Genomic DNA, 22,422 nt, shown 5'->3' on the forward strand with positions numbered 1-22,422 from the left:
GAAAAAAAAAAAGATTTTTGAAAATTATTAAAAACAGTTATCCATTTTTGCAAATGAACTCTTCAAAAAAAAAAAAAAAAAAAACTAAATAAATCTAGGTTACAATGAGAAACTTACAATGCAATTGAATGTGGCCAACTTGTTAGTTTAAAAAATAAACTATGAAATAAAAATGCAACTACGATTTCAGATTGACAAAGCTGTCAAAAACAATAAACTGACAAGAATGAGACTTTATTGGATTTACGTGGAGTTTATAACACTAAGATAAAGGGCAGTTTACACATACAATTACAAACAAACATGTGATTTGTATGAGCAACATGATTACCTGTACAATATTTCATACATGGTTGGTTTGTGTATTCTCAGTGCATAGGCATTACACACAGAGCAACTGTTGCACAGCACAATAGTATCTGAACAGGCTGAAACGGAGTAAGGCTGTTTTCTTAAGAGACTGAAAATATACCGCGTTTACATTACGTGAACGTAAAAACCCTCTGGGGAGAAAAATGATTTCTAATGGAGCATGGCCGAAGTCCAAAGGGTCCCCAGCGCAAGTCTAGCTGGACGATTTAGTGCACAGTACCACCCCATCTATCCATCCAACCGTCCGCATGCGTGACATGATGTCCTACGACAGTTTTTAAAGCGAGTACTTATTCTTTAACTGTAAACGAGAGGCACTTTGTGGCAACCACAGGCATCATAACAACATATTGCACAAATCAGCTAAGAAAGTGTGACGTGAAACATATACACTGGCACCTTTGAAGACGGTTTGTTTTTCATTAAAGCTGAAAATGAATTTTTCATGCTGCCTGTGAGCTCCACACACCCGTGCCACGTACAAGATGTCTGAGGGTCTGCGTATAAAGGTACTGTGGCTAAATTGTCAAAATGTCAAGGGATGCGCCTCGTTGCAGAGACCATCTGAGGCTTAAAAGGATAGTTCACCTAAAAATTAACATTCATCATTTACTCGCCCACATGCACTAAAAAAATCTGTTGGTGAAATTGCTAGTAAATATAATAAATAACTACTAAGAAATGACACATAACAAATAAACTTGAAATTAAGTATAAAGACTGAAATAGTGTTTTCTGGTCAAATATACTCCATTTTTACAGTATGTTATATTATAGTACATATAATAAAATGAATGGTGGAACCCAACTGACTTTCACTGTGTGTACAAAAACAGCTGAAACATTCTTCAAAAATCTTCTTTTTGTTTATACGGGTTTGGAAAGACACAAGGGTAAATAAATAATGACAGAATATTTGGGTGAACTATCCCTTTAAATTCAAGTTCATCATGTGATACTCTTCAGTAGAGTCACACATTAAACCGCTAAACATTTAAAACACATCAGCGTACATTTAGAGGGACTATGGGAAATACCTGCAGAGGGTCACTGCCAGAATATGAACGAATACTTTCATAAATAGTCGCTTTATTAATTTTTTTTTTCTATTTTATTGTTTCTTTAAAAAAAAAAAGAAAGAAAAAAAAAGAAATTCAGTCAATAAAAACACATTTGATTCTATTGGGATGCACAGAGACAATATTAACGTCTTTTCATTTCACCTCTATTCTACTACTTTTGATTCCTGTAAAGCATTTCCAGAAGAAAAAAAAAAATTACAAAAATAAAACGAGAACAAAAATAAAAAATACTGTGGACCGCTGACTGAAACCCTGCAAAGACCTGTAACAGTGCAAATGTCTAGTACAATATGTTGCTCTATTATAGTAGCTTTAAATAAGTCAGTGCTTGGGCAGAATGGTAGGTATCAAAGCAGTAGAAGAGTAAGCATTGTCAACTTCAAGTAAGGCAAAGAATACCTCCCGTGGGCCCTGCCTCCTCCTCGGAGCACAAAGAAAATCATAACACAAAAATGATTAAGCTTAATTTTGGCAGGTTTTCAGTGATGTGATAAAATGTAAACAAAATGAGAATCCTTGATAGGCTTGCTTTTATTCCTGGATTGGTTAGTGTACAATCTCAAAAAGGAAGGCCCAGTCTCCTCCTCATGTCAGGGAAACGTATTCTTTCTCTAAAGGAAGGCGAGATGTACGGTGTGCAGTGGGCTGGTGAGAAGAGTGAAGCCTGAATGTTAACAGTACGAGAAAGGCAGCTTACTCACTACCCTTCTTAGTGAAGATTCTTGCCCAAGAGACTGAGAATTTTTTTTTATTTTTTTTGGTCTGGCCACATCAGCCAGATGTTAAAGAAGATTTGGCATGCTTAAAAGAAAATTATACATTTAAATATTCTCATATATAGGGCTTTAATATTTCTGAAGCAAGCACAAGACTGTGTAAAATCCGTAGCTGCACTATGCTCATTCCAAAGGGAACGAGGCCTGTTTAGGAATAATAATAATATATATATATATATATAAAAAAAAGAACTAGCTAGTGAGGGACATCAAATTGTTAGAAACTAACAACGCACCACAGTGCGTTTGAATGCTTGCACCATGAGGTTCTTTGCTCCAAAATGACTGTACTATACATTTAGAGTTTAGTTAAGCAAGCACCATTGCTGGATAAATGATCCAAGTTTCATTAGATCATGCACGATAAGGCTACAAACATGTTATAGGGAGCCAAAAATCTGATGTCTAAAACAGCCAGGAAGAAAGTAAAACAATGTAAACGCTGTTGAAATCTAATCAAAACTTGCATCCAAGGTTGATACATTCAGAAAAGGGCTTCTCCATGTTGACATGCATTACACGAGATGCTGTACACCCATCAAACCCGTTCTGACCAGAGATCGCTGTAGTGAACCGTGGCCACAGAGCCCTCAAGCAAGATTGATCTGTATCCCACAACATACTGAAGAGGAACTTTATGACTGACGCTACCTTGAGCTCAAAGCATGACCCTTTAAGAAGTGAAACAGAAAACAAAAGCATTCTGTGAGAGCTGATTTAAACAACTGCCAATTGTAAGTGTCATCTGCAGAAGAAATAGTGATGGCAATTTCTTCTTCCCAAATACAATCAAATTGTAAATGACTTTAGAAACCTTTCTTTTTTTTTTTTTAGAAAAACATTGTATACTATTTATTCGACAACATGGAAACTGATTTTAATAACATGCACACCTTCAATCAACATTATTGCAACACAGGTTTCCCTGTTGTGTTGTATGTATATTTGCATTATATTTTGCAAAAAAAGAAATAATAATAATAATAATAATACATGGTGGAGCTATACGTTGTGTTTTCTGCCAAGGTGTCATGTAGTTTAGTAGAATCATTACCACCTCCATTCTAGTAATAGTAGTAATAATGATGAAAGCAGACTAAAAAAATGGCAAGAGACGCAGTTTCCACTGCACAGCAGAGCCTGACTGACACGTGGCGGCCTTCCAGCAGCATGAGAAGCGTTTCACAGTAGGTAGGACAGACATGGGGGCATGAATGTTGATTAAAGCACTGGCCTAGGTTTCAACAGGTTGATGGAGCAGCAAATTTTGAACTCCACTGAATTTCTCCCATAAACGATCTCCCATCCTGACTGGGCTTCCTTTCTCGTGTTACCACATGAACATGTATTTACATAATAGCTACTGACGCTGTTTTCCACGGAACATCAGTGTTGATACTTCATGGAGCAGGGTGAATGAACAAAAGAAAAATTGGTCAGCATTTTTGTCCCTACAACTGGTGGCATTTGTGTGACGTGTGTCCTAATTCTGCTTGGGGAAAAAGAAGGGGAAAAAAAAAACGGGGTGGAAAAAAGTACTTTCAGTTCATATTCAAGTTTTCTCCTTTATACAACTCTATTATGTATGGTTTTCTTTTTTCTTCCCATAAAAATATTTCAAACTTTAGTAATCTGTTCTTCATCATACGGTTCATTTTCAGGGTCCGAGTCTGTTGTGTCCGAATACCGGTAATGGTCCGGTTCATTATCGCTAACATCCGGTGTTACAGATGTAGAAGTGCTGGCCTCTGAGTTGGATGGTTCCTCCACTGGTTTTGTGAAGTACAGCTTCACCTAATGGGGGGAAAAAGCACATTTTAGCCCTTTGAACATTTGTAGCTTGGAACAATAAAATTTGAATGAGCCTACCACTAGTTTAACACCTTAAATGAACAGCAATTGGAAGGCGATGAGCAAAAGTGCTTAACACACCTTGAAGTTTGGAGAGAAGTATCTGTTGGCTTTATCTTTATTGGCTTTATCCAAGTTGTTCTTGGTTAAAGTCAGGATTAGATAATCCTTGTCATTCTCTCCCCGTTCCGTGGTTTGGATCCCATCCAGTTCCTTCACTAAACCTCCGTTTTCAACCTTCTCCGAGTTCTCATCTGGTCCAGGGATGAAGAAGGTGTTCACCCAGAAGTGAAACATCTTATCCTGGTTAACAAAACAAATCATATTATAAAACAAGACTTCATTTACACCTCAAGTTTTTATTTCGCTTTCACAAAACACATCATTTCAAAGTGTCTTTAGAAGAAATTCATAATGCTAATGTTTACAATAGCCTTATAATCCACACTGAGCAGTTTAGAGTTGAGTTTACAATGATATAAACAATTAGTCAGTTGAGATTTGCCTTGTAGTATCTGTTCTGACGTGAGACTTAAAAACATAATAATCTCAGACACAGCCTGTGGTTTGCACCCGTCCCTTTCATTAAAGTATTTAAGTCAATATATAATTGGAAAAAAAAAAGTTATATATATTACATTAAACTCAATGTCCAGAAAAAATAACTACATAATGATATATCATTACTGTGATATATTATTACTCATGCTACAATAAGATTTTTTCAAACCGCCCAACCCAGTTATTATGAATAATCTTATCTTTTGCTTCAATCAAGTTCAAAATAAAAGTTATCGAAATTTATTTTTACGAAATTTAAATTTCCGAAAAGTACCTTAATTTTATTCATTTTCATTTCCCTCCATTTGTAGCATTTAGAGCACATTTATCACTAAATAATTAAAATAATTTACATATATTTTTTTAAATGTTCCATGTGCTAAAACAACATTTAGGTTGAATTTCAAGCCTAATAAGCACTATATTGTGATCTATACTGATACCATGATATAAATTATTCATACTGTGAAAAGATTTAGGACGTACAACCCACTCTTACTACAAAATTCCATCCCTAAAAAAAAACTGCATGAAATACTGAAGTAATCCTCATTCTTAACTAACATTACATTTACTATTACGCACCAATAAAGTAAAGCAATAATGATCTGTTAGAGCACTATGGGCCATTTGGGAACTGACACATACCTTTTTCATCATCTTGTTCTGCTTGTGGAAGAACTCCACCTTGATGTCTCCACACACAGGCAGCAGCTGCGGAAAATCGAAGTACATGTACTTCTCCTCTCGCCTTGTGTGCGCTGGGTTAGATGTGTGGATTTTCACTTTCAGCTGGTACACCACAAACTGAGGATCTGCAAAATAAAACAATGTGTAATTGCTCTAGCAGCCTTGTGCAACAAACAAAATGTGAGCTTATGCATATCTGTTAACATAAAACAGAAGAAAAGCATAGAGGAAAACCACAGGATAGAAACAGCAGAAATACTGATACAGAAAAGACAAAATAACATTGGCACACTAAGGGCCCTATTCTGAGAACAGCTGACCCTGGACCACGCTTCCCATCTCCCCCAGATTAGGCATTACAAATGTCCACCCAAAAGTGGCGCTAGGGGCTTTTACTTGTACATGACAAACACATTTTACAGAGCAACACTGGCTAGGCTAACAGAACTGAAAATGAGAAACATTTTAGAAAAAGCTGATGTTACCCCAATGCCAATTGGTTTTTCTGAACCCATGCGGAATCTGCTCACTCTTGCTTTTTACAGCAGAATCCCCTTGGAGAAAAAGAAGGAGATTAAAGACTGTCCAGTGGCCTGGCCAGAGCAAGAGCAAGAGAGGGCACTAGGGGAGAAGAAATGTTTAAACAGAGCTAAAACACAACACACACTCATGCAACACACAGAGCTAGACTGGGCTGAACTAAAATATTAATGGCCATCAACGACTCTATGGAGGAAACCATAAGTGCAACACCACTGGGAAGCCCTCCCGCGGTGAGCTACACTCTTTAAAAAAAAAAAAAAATAATTCACATAACAGACATTACAAACATACAAGTACAAAAATAAAATATAAAGGAGGATAACGTTCAGATTTCACACAGCAGGTTGTCTAAAGGATTATGAACGATCCAGTCCAGAAGCAGTGGACCGTGTAGAGCAGGCTTGGTCAGTGTCACCAAGAGTGTGTTCAGAATAGGGCCCGGAGGAGGTACAGTCAGAGACAGAGAGACATGGAAGCTACAGCGCCACTGGACAAACTCACACTCCAGGTAAAGAATCAGCCTGGAAAATCTTTACACATTCCTGCCACTTTTCTTTGAAGACATCAAGACTAAAGTGGCTAAAGTACATTTAATACTTCTGGAAGTACATTAGGTCTCTCTGGATAAAGGTCTAGGTGCATAGAAAAAGCAGGAGTTTGAATTTGTAGGGAAGATTTTACAGCAGTTAAAGCAAAAAGGAAAGTCGCAAGGAGCCATGAACACAGTGTGTGAAAGCAGTCTCTCAGCACAGTTTCGATGAAGAAGTGTGTGTGGGAAAGGGGGTGTAGGTGAGAGACTTGACTTCCAGTTACATAGACCCTGTGTACACCTGGTATTAATGTCTGTTGCTAAAATACATGTATAAATATAGGACAAAATCTTTCACTGAAACCACAATGAATAGTAAGGATGTTAAATTAAAACTTGCAATAAATACAAAAAAAGTAGTCATTATCCATTCATTTTTTAAAGCGACTAATTATTTTTTTTTTTAATGTTATATATATAACAATTTCCAAAAAACAGCACAACTGTCTTCAACATCGATAATGAGAAATGTTTCTTGAGCTGATTTCTGAAGGATCATGTGACACTAAAGTACATTTTACAATACGGTTTCAAAACAGCTACAGAATTTCATGATGTTAATGTTAGTAATACCTTAATGCCCAACTGTCCACATTTAACAGTTTATAGCTGAGCAATAGAATAGAGACAGTTTAACTTGGGTGTGATTTACCATGTGCATCTAACTGAAACAGACCCAGACCTTTGTGACTGGCACATCCTATGTGAAACTGCCAGAAGTTAGAAATGCATGAACCCATGGTGCATTTGTGTGGTAAATACTAATGCTTTCAAGGACCTCCAACTCACCTATCCACCACGCACCAACTTAAAACGAAGTTTTAAACATTACACATAATTTTAAAAGAAAATAATGCCTAATCACAAAATTTGGAAAAGTCCATATTCGTCACAAATGACACATGCAAGACACAAGTATTTCCAGGTGTAAACACCAATTTGTCTCATCTGAGCACATGAGATTGAATAGCCCGAAACAGATGACAATACAAAGTATAAACAAATGTCAGAAAGAAGAAAAAGAAAAAAAAAGAGAGAGAAAGAAAGAGCTCACTTACTGCAGGTCCCTCCACTGAACATAGGCACTGTCTCAAACACCATCTTGTGAAACAGCAAGGCCACTGGTTTGTACTCCAGCTTATTCTTCAGAAGGTAGCTATAGTAGTACACATATCGCCTCTGACTGGGAATAGTCACTCCCTGTGAAATGGCAAACCTGCAGTGTTAATGCAAACGTCTCCATCATGGCCTCAACAACACAACACATTTGCATCAAACTTCTGTAAAAGGGTGCAGCAGCTGGGTTCCAGAAGTAAAAATCCCACCCCTTTACTCCAAAGGGGAATTGATTTTTAACAATTACTTACAAACCTTGTTAATTTATTATGTTATATGCTTTGGTTGATGCCATCAGCCCACGTTATTCTAAATTAATTTTTTAGCAATCATTTAACGGAATTCCTGATTTAAACAAACTACACAACACATGATGCTGCTTATTTACTTATTTTCTTATCTTTGGCCAAGGTTTTCATAGCACCCACCCACACATAAAGCACTGCAAAAGATGTAATAGAGTCAGTTTCCCTAAGCTCTCAAACTCATTAAATATTTTATATACAAATATACATTTTTTTTTATACAAATTTTGCAATAAATGTAAAATATTGTTTCTATAAATCAATATCTTTAAAATCAAAACTTTTTCTATTTTTCCATCACGTTTAATTTCATTAGGTCATTTGCAATTCTTCATAGAACTGGAGTTCTTTCCCTCAATAAAGTACACAGTCTTGTACCTTTGCCTTTTTGTTCGATATTCAAATACTTTTTTGCTTCAAATTTATGTTTGGAAGGTTGTGATTAACCTCATGGCTGGTTGGTTTGATTCATGGCATACAACTCTTTAATAAAGACTTTTTTTTTAATTCTCTATAGGTAAAATGAACAGGAAAAATACTTCTGGAACAAAGGCCACTGAAAAAGTGGATGGGCACTGGTGCACTCCACAGAAGAATACTCGGGGGAAATGATGTAGGTCAGAAGATTTTTATCGACCAGGACTTGACAGGTTCAAAGCACATTTGACTATAATATTAATATCATGATAGTAATATACCTGCTGACATCAGTATGGATTTGGATGTGATATACATTTCAATACAAAAACTTAAAATTCACAAATTGAGTTTTATGGGAAAGTAAACAAAGCAAAAATATTTACATCACCTTCTTGTCTCTGGTTCTAACTTCACCATAGAAGTCCAGAGCCTCTTGTGCTTTTTTGAATTTGCCTCGGTGTAACAAGTATGCACATATCATGACACCCGTACGTCCCTTTCCAGCTTTGCAGTGAATGGCAGCCACATGATTGTCATTTTCACTGAGCCACTTATCCAGATCTTCACAGAAAGGTTTAATGAGTTCTAGCTGAGGAGGATTGTGATCCTCAAATGGATACTGTGCAACTGCAAGAGAAAAATAAAAACTTCATCAAGACCTTCATCATTACCACACAAAAACTGACATCACATTTACAAAACCATATGTAAATGGCAGATTTATGCAATCCAAGTATCATACCTCTGCAGTTAAATTTGGCAGTATCATAATGTCTTTCCGCACATCTAAACAACACAAAGAAACTGATAAGTACATAAGTTCAACGTAACATTTCTGCTAAGAACTTTGCATCAACGCCAAAACCAACAGAACATTCACAGCTAAATAACAGACTTATGTGCACTGACAATGCCCTCCATTCACAATGATCAAAAAGCTTCTTTTTTTTTTTTTTTTTATTGTTCAATTGAACACGACCGCAGATTTTCTACTTTTAACAGCAAACTGGAGGAAATGTTCTAACAGTAAAAGCATTTTACAGAACTGAAGTTGTTTGAAACACACTTACAGATTATATATCTTGTAATGATTTTTATGCTTTGAATCCAAGAATCTGCAGAAAGAGGATAACAATTAATTTTTCAGACAATCATGCTTGGTTTTGGTTAAAGGAAGAGTTCACACGAAAATGAAAATCCTGAGATTTGTTTATTTTGAAACAAAAAGATATAAATCAAATCACTGGAGAGATTTCTGTTACTCCATTGAAAATCACCCAACCAAATTCTTGATCCTTCAAGAGATTCATAATGACAATATAACGTTATGCACCATAACTGATAAGTTCAATCCAAGCTTACATTCACATAGAAACACCGAGCAATGCACATACATAAAACATATTGAATAGAGGCTATTTATACTAAGTGCAAATAGCATATTTTTTCTTAGCGATGGATGCTTTTTACACTAAGTGCAAAAAACAATGGATTCTAATTACACTGAGTGAAAATAGTGGTATTTTTTATGATATGCTATTTACAGTCATGAGCAAATGTTTTGGCAGTGACATAAATTTTGTGTTTTTCAAAGTTTGCTGCTTCAGTATTTGTAGATTATTTTTCCACGTTTCTATGGTATACTGTAAAACAATGACAAGCATATCATAAGTTTTAAAGATTTTATTGGCAAAAAATATATAATGAGTCTCTGCAATTCCCTCTGGCATGCTGGATATTAGCAAAGTCCCTTTAAGACAAGTCATGTCACTCGGCGGCCATCTTTGAAATGCCTCTCGGGCATCCAAGTGCAACTCCTATCTCTATGAATGGGGAAACATCAAATTTTACAAAACCGTTCACTATTTGAAATCACCAAAGAAATCTGATAGCAACTGTCATAAATGTTGTTTATTTTGCTCAAATAACGTTATAAAAAGCTTCTTATTCAGGCTAGACCAGCCAGTGTGCGTACACAGTCCTGAGCGCACGTCTCAGAACGCTGACTGTTTCTATAGCAACCGGGACGCTTCTAACGGCAGCTGCAGTGATGCGCTGACTTTACTGATTAGCGTTTGGCTCCTTCATTCAGAAGGTGGGGCTTCCTGCGATTGAGCAGCCTTATTGACCATTGCATTTTTCCCCATTCAAATCTATATGAGTGACATGTCTTGGGTATTCTATAGTCTTTGATATTAAATTCTGGGCCAAATCCTGACTGATGGCGATCCATTCTTGCCTTATTAGCTCTCGGAGTTGATCACAATTTGTGGGCTTCTGCTTTTCCACTCACCTTTTGAGGACTGACCACAGGTTCTCTATGGGATTGAGATCCGGGGAGTTGCTTGGCAATGGATCCAAAATTTCAATGTAATGGTCTTCAAGCCACTGTTTTATCACTCTTGCTTTGTGACATGGTACTCCATCATGTTTGAAAATGCACAGAACATCACCAAATTGCTCATGGATCGCTATAAGTAGTCACTCTTGCAGGACTTTTTGATACATTATTATTAATGTCAGTGTTTTTGGGCAGAATTATGAGAGCGCCCACTCCCTTGGTTGAAAAGCAACCCCACACATGGATGGTCTCAGGATGCTTCACTGTTGACACAACACAGGACTCATGGTAGCGTTCACCTTTGAACAATCGCTTTTCCAGATGTCCCAAACAGTCTGAAAGGAGCTTCATCAGAGAAAATAACTTCGCAGCAGTCTTCTGCTGTCCAGTCCTTGTACTTCCTGCAGAATTTCAGTCTGTCTTTGAGGTTTTTCTTGGAGAGAATTGGCTTCTTTGCTGCCCTTCTTGTCATTAGGCCATTGTCCAAAAGTCTTGTCCTCACTGTGCATGCAGATTCTCTCACACCAACCTGCTGCCATTCCTGAGCAAGCTCTGCACTGCTGGTGACACGATTCCTGACTGCTCAGGAGGAGATGGTCCTGGTGCTTGCTGGACACTCTGGGACGTCCTGAAGACTTCTTCACTGCAGTCGAACCTCTCTCCTTGAAGTTCTTGATGATCTGATAAATGGCTCTTTCAGGTGCAATACTTTGTAGCAATTTCCTTACATGTGAGGCCATTTTCATGCAAAGCGATGATGACTGCACGCGTTTCTTTGGAGGTAACCATTGCTAACAAGAACACAATGATTGGAAGCGTTTCTTCCCTCCTTTTATAGCAATAAGTCTGCTCTTACAATCTAATTAGTATGATAGTGATTTTACCTGACTAGTACTCATTCACACTTTCACATGTGCTGCTGATATGATTAGTCAATTAATGTTAGCTGGTCATTTTGAGTCAGGATCAAATAACAGTGAAATTAGTTTTTTTGTGAAAAGTTCTTTTTTTTTGGCCAATCAAGCTTTTAGCAATTATTTCAAATGTATCTGATCACTCTACACAATCTAGAAACCATGTGAATGAACACCACAAAAGCTTAAGCAGCAAACTTTTTGTTGACTAGCCCAATCACACATTGGTGTGCAAAGTTAGTGCAAATAGCCTCTGCCAACAAGGTGGGCTATTTGCACTTAGTGTATTGATTATGGTCAACCGAAGCTCAATGGTAACTGCTCAATGTGTGAGAATAAACCTCACTGGTCCTTGCAGAAGCTCAAAGGTTCTTGCCTGACATGCAAGAACTAACCTCATTGTTTCTGTAACCTCATACTTGATGTACTTTATCCATCCAACAATAATCAATGTTTTGTGTATATGTATATATATATATATGAATGAATAAAAATCTAAATTAAATCTATTATTACTAAATTAAAACAAAGTGATCAGGTCTCTTCAGATTTTTTTTTATTATTATTAAAATGCTTGATTCATATGGATATTTTACAATAAAATTATGAACTTTTTTTGAAGTTTTGGTTGAACAGCAGTAATCTTAGGTTTAATTAAAATATCTTTACTTGTCTTTAGCATGTCTTTTTAGAATGACAAAAGGTTAAAAAAAACGGTAGTGTGGATAGCTATTATATGGAGATGGTTTTTGTGTGATTTATGCAAGTGACTAACTTGTGCATGCGGTCGTCAGATGTCATACACTTATTACAATTATACAATTATTAATATTTTTATTACAATTTTTTTTTAACAATACAAAAAAATATTTGGCAAACAAAATGAGATGACAAACACATTCTCAATCACCATTTAATTAACTATGAAAAAGGAACTGTCTGATCTCCGATTCTTTTCTTACTTTTTTTGTAAACTCTTTTATTAAGAACATACATTGGAGAAAATATTTATTTGAACCCCTGCTGATTTTGTAAGTTTGCCCACTTACAAAGAAATGAAGGGTCTGTCATTTTTATGGTAGGTTTATTTTAACAGACAGAATATCAAACAAAAATCCAGAAAAAAAAAAAAAAAAAAACATTATATAAAAGTTAGAAATTGATTTGCATTTGTGAGTGAAATAATTATTTGATCCCCTACCAACCAGCAAGAATTCTCATTCCCACAGATTGGTTATGTGCCCATGTGGAACACAGATTAGTCCTACTGCTTTAAGTAGTTACTCCTAATGTCAGCTTGTTAGGTGTATAAGACACCTGTCCACACAATCTGTATCTTCCATTCCAACCTCTCCCACCACCATGGGCAAGATCAAATAGCTGTCAAAGGATGTCTGAGATCAAGATTGTAGATTTACTCGAGGCTTGAATGGGCTACAAGACCATCAGCAAGAAGCTTGGTGAGAAGGAGACAACTCAGGGCTCCAGACTCATTCTCCCACTGGTCGCTTTTTTCGACTAACTTTTCTCAGTTGGTCACACAAGCACATCATTTGGTCACAATATTTGTATTTATTTATTTTGCACTACAACATGGGATTAATCAATGCACGCTGATTAACTTTTAACATAGTTTATAGTTATATGGAAACGAAAGTGGTTAACATTCAACCCATTCTTGTGAACGGAGTTCCTCTTTTGCTATGTTATAAGCCGGGCTTCGGGTGCTTTGCTATTGAATTTGCAATCTTGTCACATTTTAAAAGAATAGATAATTGTATGTTTTGCTTACATCTACACACCTTTTACTTTTTAAGTGCAAAAGATTTGAAAACAAAAGATGGATTAATTGTTTACTTAATTAAAAAGCATAATAGCAATAAAACAGTAAGATCCAATGACAAACTACCTAACAAAGCATTTATTAACAAAAACGAATAAGATGAGCCATGGCAGAGGCTACACACCATGCTGTAATCTATACTGACTAATAAATAACAGAACGTTTAGCAAACACTGAGGAATCAAATAAATTTTTTTTTTAAATAAATAAAAGAGAGCCTCCATAACGCAATGCGAGGTAAACAGCAAAGATAAAGAGATTTTAGTATTAAATAAAAATAGGGAAGTAAAACTTAGTTTGGTGTAAGTGAAAGTTATTGCATGTTTTTTTTCCCACAAGAATACCAACGTTCACCATCTCTGTTTTAAGAAACAGTCTTTTTCTTTAGCTTAAAAACCATCCATTTCCTCCTTTTCATATAAAAAACGACATGCAGTTGCATCAAACAATGGTATAAACATCATTCAATGTAAATTGTTATAATTGTAATAAATAAATCGCAATTACACTTTCAAGGGAATAATTGACAGTTATGATTTGTCATAATCGTGCAGCCCTAACACCACCCAAATGTTCACGCAAAGAAAAAAGGCATAACTTTTATTCTCGCTGTAGTATTGGTGTTGCTGCCATGTTATGGAAACGCTGTGTTTCGTTGTGAAAGCGAAACTACTTTGTTTGGCCTTCCAAAAGAGAACGAGATCTGCATCGTCATGCCTAGAGCTAATCCGTGCTGGTCGCTGAGGAAATACATCAACTTCACGCTGTGGATTGCCGGATTGTGTTCTTAGCTAAGAAACTTGTAAAAAAAAAAAAAAAAATTACAATAAAATACTTATAAATTGTGAATTGCATGCATTAAAAAGTTGACAGAATGCACTTTCTGTACTTGTTTTGCACTGCTTCAGTTACACATAGGCCTACATGTGTTCATTTAATAAAAAGCAGTAAGTGATCACTTGGTTTAGATTTTTTTTTAACTTTACTTTAAAATTAAAATCGTTTTTGTTGTTTGTTTTTTTAATGGCCAAAAGAAAATCATGTCTCTTTTATTATTTAAACGCAAATGCAAACATAGAGATAAATATCGAATATAGTAAAAAAAAAAAAATTGACAATATCGAGATTTTTTTTATATATTGCCCAGCCCTACACCTCGGTTTTCAGAACAATGAGCTTTGTAAAAAATCGACACGTTTCAGAACGGCGGGCATAGAGGAGAAAGAATAATGTACAGTATGTAGAAAATAATGTGTTTGTAGAAAATAATAATGTTTTTTTTTTTTTACCTTAAACCGCATAAACACATTGCATTACACTAAATACACAACAATGTTCTTTTTAGCAACGTCATATGACGCCTTTAATGATCTTAAGGCAGTTGGGACCAAAGTCACCAAGCAAAACATTGGTAACACACTACGCCGCATTGGACTGAAATCCTGCAGCGCCCACAAGGTCCCCCTGCTCAATAAGGCACATGCACAGGCCCGTTTAAAGTTTGCCAAAGAACATCTAAATGGTTCAGAGAAGGCTTGGGAGAAAGTGCTGTGGTCAGATGAGACCAAAATTGAGCTCTTTGGCATTAAGTCGATTTGGCGTGTTTGGAGAGATAGAAATGCTGACTATGACCCCAAGAACACCATCCCTACTGTCAAGCACAGAGGTGGAAACATTATGCTTTGGGGCTGTTTTTCTGCTAAGGGTACAGGACGACTTCACCGCATTGAGAAGCAAATGGACGGAGCCATGTACTCTAAAATCTTGGACGAGAACCTCCTTCCCTCTGCCAGAACACTTAAGATGGGTCATAGATGGGTCTTCCAGCATGACAATGACACAAAACATACCACCAAGGCAACAAAGGAGTGGCTCAAGAAGAAGTACATAAAGGTCACGGAGTGGCCTAGCCAGTCTCCAGACCTCAGTCCAATAGAAAATCTATGGAGGGAGCTGAAACTTCAAGTTTCCAAACAACAGCCAAGAAAACTTAAGGATTTAGAGAGGATCTGTAAAGAGGAGTGGATAAAATCCCTCCTGAGATGTGTGCAAACCTGGGGACCAACTACAAAAAACGTCTTACCTCTCTGCGTGCCAACAAGGGTCTCTGCACCAAGTACTAAGTCATGTTTTGCTTGGGGATCAAATACTTATTTCACTCACTGAAATGCAAATCAATTTCTAACCTTTATATAATGTGTTTTTTCTGGATTTTTTGGTTGACATTTTCTCTATACATTAAAATAAACCTACCATAAAAATTACAGACACTTCATTTCTTTGTAAGTGGGCAAACTTACAAAATCAGCAGGGGATCAAATAAATATTTTCCCCACTGTAATCTCTCTTAAAATGCCTTATAGTGTTACAATAATCAAAGCTGTCCATTGCTAGATTAAGCTTTAATTTAAAAGGTATTTTAAAGTGGTAGGCCTAATTCTAACTGAAAGAGACACTGTGACTGACAGTTTTATGTTATGTTAAATTCTACAAAGCTTCTATTGTATAAAGTGCTATGTAAAGTAACTTGACGTAACTGGACTTTACTGGAGTGCGGAACTGCAGAGCTGGTGCAAACCTCCACATCGCTATGATCAGACACTTGTCAATAATGTCAACTAATCTTTCAGCTTTACAGTATAGGCATGTGTTGTGAATTAGTATGAATGTGCATGCAAATCTACGCAATCATCAGTGCATGAAACCCAACATCACTAAGGAACTATGGATGACTAGAAAACATGTCTAATGCACTGAATTGTTGGTGGAACTTAAATACATTATTTTAAATATTTCCTGCACAATCAAGGCTAAGATTTACAGTCAAGCAATTAAAATCACAAATGCATTTATTCGTATGACTATGGAATGGCATACTGAATGACACACAGTCTAACTTTAGTTGCACATTTGATAAAATGTCACTGAAGGTGACTACCACACTGTAAACTGATAAAGCAGTGCATCAGGTCATTTCAGAGGTTCTGGATACACTGTGTGCCAGGCCTATGGCTGTAACTATCACAGCAGTTTTTCTGGTTTTGCTACAACGTGGGGTGGAAATGTTATAAGAGACTTACAGACACAAATGTTATACTGACAAAATTTCCAAAGAATATAAAAAGCGAATACTTACCGCACTACATCGTCTATGTTGTTTCTGTAGACACCCTCAAGTCTTTCAGCAGGAAAGCCCATTGCTATAATGTTAGGATAAATATCTAGATAGCAGAGTTAAGGAAATCTAGACTCTTTCTAAGAAAACTGATATGGACGGGAGAGAAAAAAAAACTACAATCATCTGATTAAATATGTAACCATTTATAAAGTCTACTGGCCAATTGTCTTACACAATTATATCAATTAGTTAAACATATCCAAAACACAGACAATGGTGAACAATGCAGAGCAGCTAAATGACGGCACAAGGAGCAGGAAAACTAACAGACACCAAGCCCCGGTTTTAGTTGAGAACTTACGCATTTCCACGAAAGTAGCGTTTTACTTTTTAGTTGTGCAATGAGAGCTCAGATAACAGCATTCTGGGTAATATAGAACAGATGGCTCTCGCTGTAAGAGACCAATGCATAGACCTCTAACCCAGAGGGCCACACAGGGCACTAAATAAATCACACTGTGCCTCAGACCAGCCTGGAATCACTTTCCTTCCTCACCTTTCCATAACGAGTGCATCACTCCTTCAGCCTGAAAGATGATCTAATCAGACCCTGATATAGCAGATGAACTGTTGGCAAAGCAATTCTATCAATATTTATCAAAACGAGACTCACAATTGTTTAAATATACTTCAATTTAACTCTGGAAATACAACAAATTATTAAATGTTAAATCAATCATGATCATGATGAAAAAAAAAAGTCAATTAATCATAGTAGCATACAATGACGGCCTCTGACAGAATGCTCTTAAAGAGAGAGAGAGAGAGAGAGAGAGAGAGAGAGAGAGAGAGAGAAGTCTGTTCTAGATGACGGTAAGCAACATTGTGTGTTCTCGGATGTTGTAGCATGTGGTTCTCACTCCTGAATTAGCAAACTTGACACTTCAGTAAAGAAGAAAAAAAAAAAAAACATTTTTGACAGCTGTATGGATATGAGCTCAGAGATTAATAAAGGTTTACCATCTGAACCAGCCAGGAAATTAGACTTTCACTGTTTTCACATGACAATCATAATGAGTTTAAATTATTTTTAAATGATGTCTAAAAAGAAGGTCATGAAACAGTAAAAAGTTAAGGAAGCTAAGAGATGACAAATTCACTCGCATTTAGTAAACACAGATCATAGTGATCTGGTCAAATTCAAGGTGGATATTTAATCAATAACAAATTAATTGCTCTCTATTAAAAAGCTCCCTATATTAATTTCCAAGAACAAAATATGTAGAAAAATGCATGCCACACATCTAGCTTTCTAAGATATGCGCACAATATTATCTAATTTAAATCACCATGACCTCTTTGGTCACTTGTCCAATCAGGTGAGTGGTGCACTGACATTACCTTGCACATTGGGGTTTGTTTAGGTTTTTTTTTTGTCTTGCAGACATAAAATGATTAACAAACCTTTTAATAAAAACTGCAAATGTACTGGAAATAAATGGATCAAATAAAATCTAAATCCTAAAAAAAATATATATATATACTCATTTGTTGAGCACTGTACATCAAGAGCAACAGCTGTGCACATACAGTAAGGCCAGTTCCTCCACCCAGAAATGCTTTAGACGAATTTGAGTCTAATCTTGGCTAATTTCACAGAAGCTGAAGAAAAAAAATGAAATCTTAAATCTAGTAAACATATTTCATGATGAATGATCATATAGGATGTATTTCACAAAGGAAGCGTTTGTATTCTCACCAATCATTGCCATAGACGGTGTTGCCTCATCAGTAACATAAAAAGGGACTGAGAGAATGAAATCATTCTCCATATTTATCCTTTCAAAACTTCTATAAGAACAGGGAGTTCTACACTCCACTTTAACACACTGTGTGTTGTAAATACAGTGAATACATATGATGCAGTGCAATATAGTGAACCCAACCCACACACCATCCAAGCAGGCAGGGGCAAATCAACATCCATGCAATAAATTCATTCACAGGCTACTCATGTAAAACACTAGATGTAAAGCAAAACAGCATTATTGTTTAGTATAAATACACTTAACATTTCAAAATTCTCGACAAAACATGCACTAAGGCCTACTAGATTCCTATTGCCATTGTTATAGCGCTATACAGAGAAATAATTGCACCTCTTCAATGATTGGATCCTGACCTCTAACTGTCCTTCCAGTCCTGTTTCTTAGTGTTCGGTACGCCTGCCTTTTTGTATATTACAGGGCAACGAATGGGACAGTGAGGTTAATAGGACCACAGCTAAATGTCAGGTTTGGTGTTAATGTTCAATATCACGGATTCCTGCTGAAATAAAACGAGCAATCAAACAACTTATGTTTTGCACTTCATCTGCAAGGATGTAATGCGCCTGATCAAAGCCATCACAAAAACAACAATGTACATTCAAACAATACCTGTGCTTGAAAAACGCGAATGACATTGACATATGGCACATAACAGTGAGCAGGCATCAGTGACGTTTCTAAAATGCAGCTCAACAGAGTGAGTCCTCTTTAACAGGACTGCACGGATCTCTTCCTGCGATTACGAAAATACTTCACATACTAAAGCATTTATTTCTGTACGCAAGCGTGTGAACTGACTCCTTTTTGTTCAATCAAAACTACACCAAATTAAACGCGAGATCGATTTTCTGCGAGCAGCTGATTGCAATGGCTCTTTGTGTGACACTGCTTGAGCATTTCATCTAATCCATCGCATTATATAAGCCAGCGAGTCCTTTACGCGACGCATCTTTTGTTTTAAACCCACAAACTGCAGATATCGTGCGATAAGCCTTGAGTTGAAATGAATGCGTTTTGTGTGCTGGATTACAGATTAGCAACCAATCGACTGATCAGATCACATAAAAATGGAAAATTGCATTTTACAACCTAACTGGCGTTGCTTATTGTAAGTTTGCACATGCAACTAGACCAGAAACACTGTACGGATGAAATAAGTGCGCGTGCAGTCTGTTGATTTTCTATCTGCTCGTTAATTTGGTTAAATTGAGAACTGAAATGAATCTAAACGGCGCTGGCTTCGACTTGATCCAGAAACTAATAACGTTAGATCTAGATCATGTCAAGCTCCAGTCGCCGACTAGGTGACAGTGCCAATAGTTTGTGAAAAAAAAAAAAAAAATCCTTTAAATTACACACTGATTTCGTATGTATCCTCCGATCAAACGTTAGAGATTTCTCAATTTAGAACAAGATGCAAGCCATTACCTTCACAGCAGACACTGGCTTCTACACAACAGACAGAACAGGGACATTTGATTGATCAAAGAGGATACAGGTCAAGTCCAAGTCGAATCCATCTTCCTGGTATCTATATTTGTTTCGACTGACAATTTCCTTTATGATCGCAGCCATGGCTGTGACAGGAGTCTTTAAGGTTTTTAGTGTGAGAGAGAGTATTGTTGCTTTCGGATGATCGATCAACTTAATGCTTTGCTCGTTTCGCAGTCCCCCGCTAGCTAGAAAGGAGTCTGCTGTGGATCTCTCATCAAGGGCCTCGCTCCAAACCACCACAGGCCCGGCTTCCAAAATGCCCTCCTCAGCTCAGATGAGCCCCGGGTGAAAAGATAAGCGACGTCCCACGTCTCAAACTGCAGAATTTCTAGTGCACGACAAGTCTCTGTTCGCACCGTAGCCGCCGTGATTGAACGGAAAGGCGGAGAGAGTGTCCTCTCCGTGAGCTTCCACTTCAAGAACGGTTGTCAAAGCCCCGCTCGCACTCAGCTCGCGCTCCGTCTAGCCGCTAGCTTCAACGGCTAGCGCGCTAGCTCGTCTACCCATCCTTAAAAAAAAATAAAAGCCATCGAACATTGCAACATTCCGCGATGCCCAGGTTCCAACACATGAAATGAAAGGTGACAGCCTCCACCAAGAAATTAAAAACTTGATATTTAAATGTCGCGTAGGAGCGGTCTTAAGTCAGGTCCTTTTCCTTCTCTTCTCTGTTAAACTCTCAAGCTTCCATCATGGCTTCCCATTGAAAAAAGGTAACGTTCGGCCAACATATTCATACGCCGTGCCAAATAGTTCCATGAAAGCAATATTGTATGTAACGTTATATACCGATGATATTTCTGTGTTTCAGTATGCAGATACACACATTATTAGGTACAAATATTTAACGGTTATGACATGAAATAAAAAAAAAATACATTAAAAATTTTATTTTTTTAAGTACAGCAAGCGGAAGAATACAACACAAACGAACTACTTTTTGTTCCAGGGTCACGTGTGTACAGAAATGAGGGAAGTTTCCAATATTTTATATCAGATTTCAAGTCAGTATGTAGGTAATACTCACCAGCATTCTCGTTTCCTTATTTATTTATTTATTTATTTATTTTGAAATAATTATTTATTGGTTTGACACATGATGACTGAAAAGAACAACATGGAGTGTATATTTTTGAAAAACTACAGTATGGGGGAGAAATACCCCCCCCCCCCCCCCCCCCCCCCCCCCCCCCCCCCCCCACCCCCCCCCCCCCCCCCCCCCCCCCCCCCCCCCCCCCCCCAAAAAAAATGCCTCTACTACCCTGCTGCAATAGAAGGCAGGAAATTGCTGAAATGCTTACGCAAGCAGAAAAGTAAGTTACTGCATAAAGGCACAAGCACACCATTAGGTAATTATAAAATAATGATAGAAAATTAATTGCGCCAGCGATTATGCAAATGTCCTTCTCCATGTATTAATGTTATAGGCGTGTTCTGTACCATTTGCTTAAATGTGCATTTTAGCCCCCAAGAACGGCACGGAGGTGGAAGGTTCTAACTGCGTTTCATCTGGCAAATCTTTATTGTACAGCGCCATCTGTCAGAATAATCTAGTAAGAAAGTTCATGGATATTACAATGACAACGTTCTCCATTCTCCCGTTTTTCGAGTACAACCCCTTTCTAATTGTTTTTGATAAGATCCTTCCTTTTTAAACCTGTTTGAAGGAAATGTTTAGTAGCAACAGTGTATAGATAAAAGCATGTTTTCCCATATTTTATTCTATGAGAATCATAGGACCATATACAAATCAATAAACTGAATGAAATGAAATAAAAATATACATTTTAAGAGTTTTATTATTAAGTAATTATTTTGCTTTTATCCATGGATGTAATACATCTCATAATATATGTAAAGATCAAACCTATTTTTTCTTATTTTCGAACACTTTAAAAAAGAAATGCTGGGTTGTTTCAACATTGATTTTGGTAAATGTTTGATTAGCATAGATTTTGGGTTTAATTTTTAAATTTAAATTTTGGGTTTTTTGTTGGGTTAATCCATCTTTGAACCAAGTTGGGTTAAAACAACCCCCTTTTTTTTTTAGAGTGAAGAGATGTTGCAGTTTTGTCCTTGTCTTATAGCAATATCAACAGCCAACAACAATGCTACCAAATTTATTCTCTGATTTTGGTGTATTTGATATGTTTGGTCCTTTTTATATGACCCAATTTTTTTGCCTAATTGATAATGATTTATTATTATGTTAGATGTCTTCATTTTATATATGGGATTAAGCCATTCCACCTTTATGGTCTGCTATTTTTGTTATGCTTATTCCATTTGCGGTTGAATAATATGTATCCTTGTTACACAATGACAGCTCTTCTTAGCCAGAAGATGGTGCGCAGTGTTAGATAGAACTGTCACGCCTAAAGATGATCTGGTTCCAAATTAATCTCCAGACAGTGTGTGTGAAGAGTAGGTATTGATATACTATTTCATAAAATTGCATCTTGAAACAACGGAGCCCTTTTATTATATTTTCAGTTTATTTTATTTTCCGTTTAGTTGTTTTATTGTTATGTTATTGTGGAGAATGTGTTGAATTGTATTCTCAGTCTACGTTTTGTAA

The 22,422-nt window shown here is 36.7% G+C and overlaps 1 protein-coding gene across 2 annotated transcripts; it reads right to left on the bottom strand.

The window, feature by feature from the left end:
* Positions 1–218: 218 nt before the first annotated feature.
* On the bottom strand, positions 219–20,552 carry LOC109101443 (phosphatidylinositol 3,4,5-trisphosphate 3-phosphatase and dual-specificity protein phosphatase PTEN). 2 transcript variants are annotated; one of them, XM_042735278.1, is made up of 10 exons: positions 19,847–20,552; positions 16,540–16,624; positions 9,376–9,420; positions 9,048–9,091; positions 8,694–8,932; positions 7,523–7,664; positions 5,818–5,886; positions 5,291–5,457; positions 4,163–4,384; positions 219–4,024 (listed from the first exon to the last, which is right to left on the bottom strand). In XM_042735278.1, exons 1-10 carry the CDS (start codon positions 19,923–19,925, stop codon positions 3,848–3,850), a joined length of 1,269 nt encoding a protein of 422 aa, XP_042591212.1. In that variant the 5' UTR covers positions 19,926–20,552; the 3' UTR covers positions 219–3,847. The 2 variants fall into 2 exon arrangements, with proteins under 2 accessions (XP_042591212.1, XP_042591213.1); XM_042735279.1 differs by lacking the exon at positions 5,818–5,886.
* Between the last annotated feature and the right edge of the window lie 1,870 nt (positions 20,553–22,422).

The sequence above is a fragment of the Cyprinus carpio genome, chromosome B12, assembly GCF_018340385.1.
Source record: "Cyprinus carpio isolate SPL01 chromosome B12, ASM1834038v1, whole genome shotgun sequence".
In the NCBI taxonomy this organism is placed as follows: Eukaryota; Metazoa; Chordata; class Actinopteri; order Cypriniformes; family Cyprinidae; genus Cyprinus; species Cyprinus carpio.

Excerpts from the sequence above, each read along its gene's own strand:
- LOC109101443 (XM_042735278.1), bottom strand. The coding sequence starts at position 19,925 with ATGGCTGCGATCATAAAGGAAATTGTCAGTCGAAACAAATATAGATAC. Across the intron at positions 7,665-8,693 it reads TTAGAACCAGAGACAAGAAG|GGAGTGACTATTCCCAGTCA; the intron begins GTGATGTAAATA and ends GCCATTTCACAG. Across the intron at positions 5,887-7,522 it reads GTTCAGTGGAGGGACCTGCA|GGGATTCTGCTGTAAAAAGC; the intron begins GTAAGTGAGCTC and ends TTTTTCTCCAAG.